Source organism: Microtus oregoni, unplaced genomic scaffold (genome assembly GCF_018167655.1).
Source record: "Microtus oregoni isolate MIOR12 unplaced genomic scaffold, Mior012 000052F_003, whole genome shotgun sequence".
NCBI classification, from domain to species: Eukaryota; Metazoa; Chordata; class Mammalia; order Rodentia; family Cricetidae; genus Microtus; species Microtus oregoni.
The window spans coordinates 31,371-42,027 of record NW_024543815.1 but is presented as its reverse complement, the minus strand read 5'-3'; the positions used below and the strand labels follow the sequence as shown (position 1 = coordinate 42,027).

General features: G+C 42.2%; 1 protein-coding gene across 1 annotated transcript; it reads right to left on the bottom strand.

The window, feature by feature from the left end:
* Positions 1 to 3,932: 3,932 nt before the first annotated feature.
* LOC121437385 (cancer/testis antigen 55-like) lies at positions 3,933 to 10,182 on the bottom strand. Its single transcript, XM_041637270.1, has 5 exons — positions 10,107 to 10,182; positions 9,061 to 9,245; positions 6,251 to 6,395; positions 4,959 to 5,071; positions 3,933 to 4,139 (listed from the first exon to the last, which is right to left on the bottom strand). Exons 1-5 carry the CDS (start codon positions 10,180 to 10,182, stop codon positions 3,933 to 3,935), a joined length of 726 nt encoding a protein of 241 aa, XP_041493204.1.
* Between the last annotated feature and the right edge of the window lie 475 nt (positions 10,183 to 10,657).

Sequence of the window (10,657 nt, the reverse complement as noted above, 5' to 3'; positions counted from 1 at the left end):
CCTAACTCCTTTCCTTACCGTACCTTGTTCAGTGACAAAGTCGAGATCTCTATCTAGCTTCTCCCAGGAGGGCATGGTAAGATTGCCGGAGGCCGCGAACCAAGGTGCAATGGTATCTCACTCCTCCAGGAACCTCTCTAAAGTGCTCCTTTTTATCTTTAAATTTTTAGAACGAAGCAGCTCATTGAGAGCCAAAAAAATTGGGTGCGAAGATGAAGCACCCATTTGACAACCAGTTTGACGTTTGCAACCCGTTTGACGTTTGCTCACTTCTACCTGTCCGCTTTTGTCTCAGCTCTACTACCCCGCTCTCTCTTCTTCTACCGGTGAGAGCGGAAAACCCGCCTTTGTGGGGATCCCCAGCCTTACCTGAGGACTGTCTGGTGCACCCCCTGATTGCAGTAAGTTCTGAGCTCCATGGAGAGAAGAGAAGCGGTTCCCTGTACGGGCCACCACTTGTCGCGACCGCCTCGACCAGCAAGGATGACTCGACACTGGAGCTCTTCTTGCAGACAGTTTTATTCAGGACCTTTTTTTACAATTGTATCTCTCTCTCTTCTCTCCCCAGGCAAGCCTCTCCCAGTCCTTAAGTAGGCCTGGGCTACCAACCCTGGATAGCCATGTGGGCACCGTCCGTTGGTCCATGCATATGCAAACCGCTTGAGATCATCGGGTAATGATCGCAAGAGTCTGGCCATAGCCAAATAAGGAGTTGTTTGTCAGAGAGCGCTCACTTTCGGGATCGTGGAGGGCGGAAGCCAGCACCATCTTTAAGGTGCTGCTCCACGCAGCTCTCTACACTGTACCTTCTGTTTGAAGTGTGTAAATCTTATCTGAGGGTTTCCTAAAGATTCAAAGTCTATGCAAAACCTGGTTACAGGAGGATTCAGCAAACTGTGATGTCCTGTGACTGGGAACTGCTTTGGCATTTGGCATTTGTCTCTTTGGGGAACTTCAGATAAGAGATTTTCTCATTTGTAAATTGACTTGCTAAGGTGCAAATGGTATAACGATAAAAAAAAAAGCCTTTTGCAAAGCAACAGGCAGTTAGTTCATCAGACGCTGACTCTCCTCTGGTCAGGCCAAATAGGCTAGAAATCATTCTAAAGTAACTCTGTTTCTTCCATAAACCAAACACCAGACACAATATGTTGCCAATGAAGGATCTGGGTCAACACTTGAGGCCATGTTGGTGCTTGAGGGTCATGCTGCTGCCCCGGGACAATATAGATTGGGGTGGCCTGTGCTGTCACCCAGGGCCATAGTGATGTCTAGGTTCATGGCCCTATCACAGCTAAGGGTCTTTATTGATGCCCATAGCATTAAAAGTCATGGGGTCTAGATCACCACCTGGGGCCATGTTGTAGTCCAGTGACCACAAGGCTACTGGACCCATGCTGATCTAAGAAGCCTGTACTGCCACCCATGACTATGGTGACATGTAGGCAAAAGCTGCTGCTGCTGGCCATGTCTGGATCTGTGGTCCTGCCACAGCATGGTCTATGTTGATTCCATTGCCCATGTTATCCCAGGGGCCCCTGTGAACCATGTGATGAACCATGTGTTGAACCATGTGTTGAAGTACAAGTGTTGTGCTGAGCTTATATGGTGGAATAATCCTCTTATATAGTGTAAAGATTTGTGAATCAAATTGGTTTAATAAAGCTCTGATTGTCCAGTAGCCATGCAGGAAGTGTAGGCAGGGGCAACAAACTAAGGATGACGGGAAGGAGAAAGATGAAGCCAGGAGACACAGGCTGCTTGTTAGTTTCCCAGCCACCCAAACTCCTGAAATAACCACACAGAAACTGTATTAATTAAATCACTGTTTGGCCTATTAGCTCTAACTTCTTGTTGGCTAACTTTTACATCTTAATTTAGCCCATTTCCATTATTTTATATTTTATCATGAGGCTTGTGGCCTACCAGAAAAGTTCTGGCTTGTCTTTCTCCAGGGGAGGCTCCATGGTTTCTCCCAACTCAGCCTTCTTTCTCCCAGCATTCAGTTTAATTTTTCCTGCCTAGTTCTGTTCTACCCTATCACAGACCAAGCCAGTTTCTTTATTAACCAATGGTATTCACAGCATACAGAAGGAAATCCCACATCAGAGGATCAAAGTGGGTTTTTTTTTTTTTTTTGCTTTTTTTTAAACCTGTGTTTTGGTCCTATTTGCTTGTTTTTATCTTATTTTTATTTCTTTTTTTTACTGTTCTTTGGTGGAGGATACTATAAGGGTGAAGGCTGGATATGGAAGGACTGGGAAATGAGTGAGATTGTGGTACATGATATGAAATTCCCAAACAATCAATAAAAATGTGTTAAAATGATATCTTGGGAATGGAGAGATGGCTCAGTGGTTAAGAGCACTGACTGCTCTTCCAGAGGACTTGGATTCAATTCCCAGTACCTACATGGCAGCTCACAACTGTCTGTAGAATTCAGTTCTAAGGGATCCAACACCCTCACATGTACATGCAAACAATATATAAATGTACATAAAATAAATAATAACAATAATAATAATATCTTGGCAGAACAGTGGTGGTGTATGCCTTGAATGCCAGCACTCAAGGGGGAGATGTAGGTAGATCTCTGTGAGTTCAAGGCCAGCCTGATCTACAGAGCTAGTTCCAAGACAGCCAACGTTGTTACATAGTAAACCTGGGTCTCAAAAATAAACCAAAAAATAATAATAATAATAGTATTTTGCAGTTGTTACTGTTATAGTTGGCATGACATAGAGAAATCTGGTGATCAGAGAAATTTTAAGAAAGTGAAGATTATGAAAACTGTATTGGTAAATTAAAGCCAGGGTTGGTATGTGGACAGCTCTGTTACTTAAGAACATGAACTTCTGGTCAAATCATAGATAATGTGCCTGGGGTAAACATGCCACCACTTTCCAATGAAACTGGATCTCTGAAACATCATTGGTCTTAAGAAGCATTTATGTGTATATTATTTAGACACTTCTCCCTTGAGTCAGCAATGTCAGCATCAAGAAAATGTATCTAGAGTTTTATCTGATCCATGTCTGCAAATGAACTAATTTCATAAAATGGGTGACAGAATTGATTTTTCACATATATGATATTTTGTTTAAATGAGTTCTTTTTTTGTTTTGTTTATTTTACTTTTTTAAGTTGTTGCAAAAAAAATTCCCATTTCCCCCCCCCCTCCTCGCACACATCGCCCCCTCCCTCCACTCCCCTCCCCCTCTCCCTCTCCCCCCCCCCACTCCATTAAATGAGTTCTTAATGGGATGTGGAACAACTTAAATCATAGCAACTGAAAATTGTAGTAGTGCTATATGAAAGCACTACTAGAGCCTAGTGAAATTATTTACTAGTCTGTAACTTTCAGTCTACTCCTAGGACATACTAAGAATTATTATGAATGCTGCGAGTTGGAAAACGACTCACATAACACTCTATTTTTATGAAGATGAAATGCTAGCATAGGAAGAGGATCCACAGTTAAACACTAAATTTAACAAATGGGGTAGCTGGTAGGAAATGAAAGATATTGTAGAGAAATAAACTTGGGAAAGGCGTAAAGACACTCAAGCTAGAAGGCTAGCTATAATGTTAAATCAGACAAGGTCACATTTATCTGTTCACTCCTGGAATCTCGAGTTGAATGCTTTGCTTTACCATACATCTCAATGGCCTACAAGGCCAATGGCAGCACAGAATCTGCTCCTGCTTATGGAAAATGATGCACTTACCCGAAGGACAGGGCTGTTTTTTTGCTAAAATCACGTTCCAATAGGACACATTTTTTTTTAATCAACAAGGTACCTTCCTAAAGTGAGTCCATGATGCTAACGAAATCACCAGAATGTTCAAAAGAAGAGTCATAGCTCACATATCTTTGGATTATGTGTTCATGTTATTTTATTAAACCAGAGCCTTCGAAAGAATATTGAAAATTACGAGGCCTGGTCAATACACATGTCCACTGGGACCATTGATACTGCCCTCCAAGAACAGTTTGGTTGAATGCTGTCCACAGCAACTACATTCACAATGTCGTACAGCCCTGGAGTATAGTCTTTAGGCTTCTGGAGAGAGTCCAAGGTGAAAAAGATGATGTCGTCTACCACGCCAGTTCTTCCATCAATACTGGTCACACAGACCTATGAAGAGAAATGAAGACACTGAGTATGGAGAAGCAGAACCCACCACAGATGACCCTCAACAACCCCTTGGCTCTCATCAGCAGGTCCCTTGGCCCATCACTGATTCTCATCCTAGACACACAGGGAATACCTGGAAACTGTATCGACACATTCTATTCCTGTGTGATGAGAAGACATGTCCCTCAAGCTACCCAAGGTGGCCCCACACTCTATCTCCCGTGTGATGAGAGGATGTGCCATTCGTGTTAACCAATATGGTCACACAGAATACCACCCTGACTTTACATCTAATTCTCAGGCTGTACCGACCATGGTCTTACCCACCTTTATCAGCAGGCTGAACACCTCAAACCCAGTGCACTCAACATTTACCCACAATTGCCTCACAGTCAAGGTGCTTTCTAACTGCTGTTCACAGAACATCCTAACGTCAAGTAAAGCACACAGCCTAGGAATTAAGTATGTGTATATTCTACATTATTTTCTATTAGTTCTCTTTTCTTTTTTTTTTTTTTTGGATTTTTTCGAGACAGGGTTTCTCTGTAGCTTTTTTGGTTCCTGTCCTGGAACTAGCTCTTGTAGACCAGGCTGGCCTCGAACTCACAGAGATCCGCCTGCCTCTGCCTCCCGAGTGCTGGGATTAAAGCCGTGCACCACCACCACCCGGCCTATTATTTCTTTTTTAATTCACATTCGTGAATGTGTCTACTTTTGCAGGGGATATACTGCCAAACAAAATTCTGAGAAAGAAAGTTATCAGGAATGAAGGATAGGCAGTTACCTACCCATGACAAGGGCAACATGGAAGCAAATTACCTCATCCATATTCTGGGAGTTTAGCAGGCTCACAGAGTGAATAGTGATGTTTGAAGTACCTGGCTTCAAGGAATACTCAACCAGCAACAAGTCCCCTTTAAAGGGCAAAAATCCTAAAACAGCCAAGAAAATTAGAAGGGTAAATATTATTGCGCTCAGGTCATGTCACATTACCTAAGGCCCTTTGTCACTGCAATAGGATGACCAACATTTCCGGAATGTAAAGTCACTTTTCCAAATGCTTATAGATACCTTTTGGACAGGTATGGTGGCTTGTGCCTTTAACGCCATCACTCCAGATGCAGAGGCAGGTGGATCTCTGTGAGTTTGAGGCCAGCCTGGTCTACAGAGTGAGTTCCAGGACAGGTTCCAAAGCAACACAGAGAAACCCTGTCTCAAAAAACAAAAGATAAAATAAAACCCATCACAGATACCTTGAATATCTTCCTACAATAAGGGAAGTTTATAATCCTTTAAACACTGCTTTTTCTACCTTCATTAACAGTCAGATATTGACAACTAAGAACTGTGTGTCTCAGAGAAAGCAATTTGTTAGAATCACTGGTATTCCTCTTCAAATAGCCACATCTCCATTTGGAGAGACAGCCAGGAACATTTGTAGAAGCAAATTGCTGAATCTGAGTACCTCCCTGTGTACCTAGGCTAAAGTCAAAGTCAGAGGGTCTGACTGTTGAGACTAACAGTGTTTTAGAACAAGGACACATAGAGAAGAGGTGGAGAGAAAAGGAACAAGAACTATTTGCACCCTGGCTTTGCAGTGATTGAAGTATTTTTTATGTAAATCCCTTGCATGCTTAATGTGTTCAGTGGCTAGAAATTGAATGTAGTCAGATGTGCTGGCAAAAGTTTATAATCTCAGTCCTGGAGAGATGGCTCTGTAGTAAAGAGCTCCTGGTGCTCTAGCAGAGGTTGGGTTCCCAGCAACAATATGGTGGCTCAGAACCATCTGAAACTCTAGTTTCAGGGGACCCAAGACCCTCTTCAGCCCTCTTTGGGTACCAGGCACACACACAGTACACATATGTGCATGTAAATACTCATAGACATAAATAAAAATTAAGAATATTGCTACTGGTAGGTCCACCATGTTCCAGGGGAAGCCTTCACATCCTTGAATGTATAAGCAGTGCAGATTGGACTTGATCAGTGAATAAGGAGAGGACACAAAGTTGGGTGTATAGGGAAGAGGGGTGGGCTCGGGGGAGGAGATGAAAATGGTCAAAGTTCATTATATAAAGTTCTTAAAGAACTAAAAAAAATGCAAACCATACCTCCAGAAAGTAGTTGCATGGGGAAAAATGTTTCCTTGCTTATGAAGATGTTGTCCCGTGTTGCGTAAGTCACACACTTAATGCAAAGTCTTTTGTCAAATTCTGATGGTTCAATACCATATATAGGATCAGACATGGCTTTTACCTATAATACAAGGAGACAGTGATTGCAGCTAAAATAACAATTACAAGCAGATGTTTGTATATGCAAATGATTCACCATCAAAACGATGGCAACTTAACAAGTTGGTTTGTCACAGTTGTAAGGACTTTGGGGACATACGACTCCTGTCAGAGACAGAGTGCTTTATTTTTCACATCAAAACAGACCAGATTCATCAGAAATCATTTAAATGACAGCTTTCAATAAGATATATCATCATGGACATGAGAAGATGCATAAACTGTCTGTGCCTGTTCCATGGTTTGGTAAATGTATTCCAAAAATAAATTGCTCACCTATGTTGAATGCATTCACATTTCCCACTCTACAGAAAATCACAGATATACTCTACCTTGAAGAAGTTCAGAGTTTTCCTGGAAAACTTGTATTCTGGCAGTTCTATTTTTTTAACCTAAGAAATATGATTAATGGGGCTGGAGAGATGGCTCAGAAGTGAATAGCACATATTGGTTCCAGATGACCTGAGTTTGTCTCCAAGCACCCATGCTAGGCAGCTCATAATGCCATAAGCTCTACCACACTAGTGCTAATGCTGTCTGCAGGCATCTATACACAGGTGGCATAAACCCACGGGGACACATGTATACATGTTTAAAAATAAAGTAAATCTTTAAAAATAGAAATAACATGAACAAAGAGAAGAATAAAGATATATCTTCAGGCTTAAGAAAAGATTTTAATATTCTATTGCCCTTCCCAGTCAAATGATCCAATGTGCAGTACAGGGCAACTACATACAACAAGTTACAAAGCAAGATGTGGATCTGATGGAGGTGGGACTTGTATCTTATCTGTTGCTTTCATTGGTTAACTAATAAAGATAACTGCTTGGCCTGATAGGACAGAAAATTAGGTAGGCGGAGTAGACAGAACAGAATGCTGGGAGAAAGAGGCCGAGTCAGGCAGTCACCATGATTCTCCCACCTGACACAGCCGCAGGTTAAGATCTTCCCTGGTAAGCCACCTTGTGGGCTACACAGATTATTAGAAATGGGTTAGATCAATATGTAAGGGCTAGCCAATAAGAGGTTAAAACTAATGGGTCAAGTAGTGTTTAAAAGAATACAGTTTCCGAGTAATTATTTCGGGGCATAAGCTAGCCATGCGGGCGGCCGGGTGCCGGGGATGCAGCCCCGCTGCTCTTATTACTACGTGGATCCTTGTCTTAGGACCGTATGTCAAAAACAGGGTGATTGAATGCTTGCATGTTTGCACTTATATACTCATACAGCTTTTAGAAAGAAACAAAACCAACCCAAGACACAGTGCATGGGGCTTGTAATCCTAGCAATTGGAATGAAGAGACTAGTAGAATGACTGTGAATTTGAGGTCAGTGAAGGCTACATAATGAATTCCAGGCATATGATAAACAGATTAAGAGCCTGTCTCCTAAAACAAGAATAGATAAAATGGAAAAGAAATGAATGTTTGCATAAATTGTGAATTGACATTAGCTGTACAATTCTTGATAAAACAAGAAGATACAATGAGAATACTTATAATATGTTAAAATTATACATAAAATCAAGAAAACAGAGCATTAAGTAAAATAATGGGAAGAAGCATGAACATTTTTCCTAACAAAGATAGATATTTTTTCCTAGCATGGAAAGAGCTATTATGAATTTAACTAATGAGAAGAACAAAAAGAGAAAATTGCTACTTTATCACTAAGATTTAAAGAAATTTGAGAGGTAGGAAATTGTCTTGGTGGGTGAAGTGCTTACTGTGCAACCATAGGACCTAAATGCTGATTCCCAGAACCCCCACATAAAAGCAAGATAAGGTGGAATCCATCTGTAACCTCAGTCCTGAAGGTAGAGACAGACAGATTCTGTAACTTTCTGAACCATTCAGAATAGCCCTAACAGTGAGCTCCAGGTTCTGGGAGAGACTGTCTCTAAATATAAAGGGGCATGAGTAACTGAGAAAAACATGCCAGTGTTGAACTATGACTTCCACACATGTCTGCATGCTGATTCCACATGCATACAACACATGCAGGCAACACACACATATAGAAACCAAAAAATAAAAATTTTTATAATTTGAAATATTATAAATCTATATTAGTTCTCATTTTACAATAATAAAATATACAATTATTTTTATAATAGTTTAATAATAGAAATTAATAATCTATGTTTACCAATACTGGCAAAAGGCTTTTATATAACCTGTTGGTGAGATAATCAATTCAGATAGTATAGCTAAAAGAAATTTAAAGTCATCCAGTGATATGTAAATAGTGGACATTTGTGTGTGCTAAGTAGATCTTAATTGGTGTATTTAAAAGTATGGTGCACACAGGGCTGCTCGTGCTAATTCTACTAGTTTGAATGCATAGGATAGAAAGCAGCTTTCACTAAGAGATGCAAGCTACGGAGTGGGGGGAGGTTATAGAATGACCATAATTTACTATGTTGTTCAAATACTAGGAGAAGAGATGCAAAAGATTTAGGAACAGAAAAACATCACTGCAGTTGAATTTTAGAGCATCAAGTCTTCTAAACTCAAAGGAGAAGGTCAACTTTGACCCTATGTCCACAATGTTGCTTGTCTTAATCCAAGAGGAATAATCAAAATGCCATTACTGTGAGGGAATGTTAGCAAACTCAGGCTTACTTTGATGGTTTTCACTGCGTGAGTTGTTTCATCCTCTTCTATAAGAGCAATGACGCTCATTCCAACATTCACTGGAACATTTCCACATACCATGTCAGGATTAAAGAAGATGGTTTCATTAATCCAGCCATAGTCGGGGCAGAGATGGGTCACAATTCCTCTGACAGACTTCAGCTTGAAGTTATCTATGAGACAGGTAAACCAAGGTCACACTGGCTCCCATCAAATACAAGCGACACACAAGTCCTACTCTGACCAGCTGTGCAGATGTGAGCACATATTGTCACTTCTCTGAACACAGTAACCATTTCTGCTCCCTAAGGTTGTGACTACCGAATGACACCTCCATGGCATCTGTGGGTGACCTGTCCCAGAGAGCACAAGTGCAGCAGTGCTCATCTTCCCTGCTCAGGAAACTCTGGAAACCCCCACTATTACTAGGGCAAGCCTGCCTCATCACCAGCAGCAAATGCATAGCCCTGGCTCTAAACTCTGACAGAGCATTAAAAGGTCTGAGCAGATGTAAGGACATGTTTCCAAATTGCCTTTTATTGGTCACAAGCACGATGGGTAAGTAATGTTTGGGGATCTGGCTCCAGTATCCTGCTGGGACAACCGGCCACCTTCCTTCATGGTACCCTCCCTATGACTGACTCCGCCCCCTGGCATCAGATAGTGTGTACTTGGGAAACAAGGCCACATTCACTCTCAACGTGAGATGCGCCCCTTCACTGGGGACTACACAGAGGCATCTTGCCTGGGAAAGGCAGGGACAGTACAGCCCACAAAGACTCGTGTCACGTGTCCTTTGAGTTCATCCAAACAGCTTCCTGCCTTGGCACACCAACGGAACTTAGGGAGAGTTCACTGTTCGCCTAACCGCTTGGCAACTTAAGGACCCTCAAACTTAACCGCCACTCTGCATGGCGGCCGGTCCCTCCCCGCTATTCAAGCCCCACAGAACCTCATGGTGGAGAAGACCCTTTCTGAGGAGTCTTCTTAGGTGGGGGATACGGGGAGAACGACTCTCAGAGCCAAAGGATTACCTTGAATCTGGAGTTTTCCATCAGATTCTGCCCGCCTCCAAAAGAAATTTAAAATACCGCGCAGAATTCTCTGCATAGTTGCCACCGGCCTGGGCAACCCAGCGGCTTTCTGATGAGGCTTGAGATCTCCTGACCCACAGGTTTGCTTCCTCGGCCTCCCTGAGTTGGTAGCTAACAGCTAACCACCAACTTGAGGAGAGCCTCGGACAGGGTCCCTCCTCTGCTGCTTCCAGGTTCCTGTGTGTGCCCTCTCCAGGGAGACTGCACAAGGTCACTAATGTCCAGCCAATGAGACGCAAGGCTTTATTGACGTCACGGCTATACATAACGACTGATGGTGAGCTGGGAAATTTAGCCCCGCCCCCCACACAAGAGAACCAATAGAAAAGTCTATGGAAATTTCAAAAGTTGGCCCTTAGTACGGGTACCCGGAGTGTGTGGCTACCTATTTAGCGTTTCTGCTTTGTACGCTTTCAGGTTCATTTGGACTTTTTGGCTTTGGTGGGTTTTTTTCGTTGTTTTTTTTAAAGTTCTTTGGGTGAGAATTTATT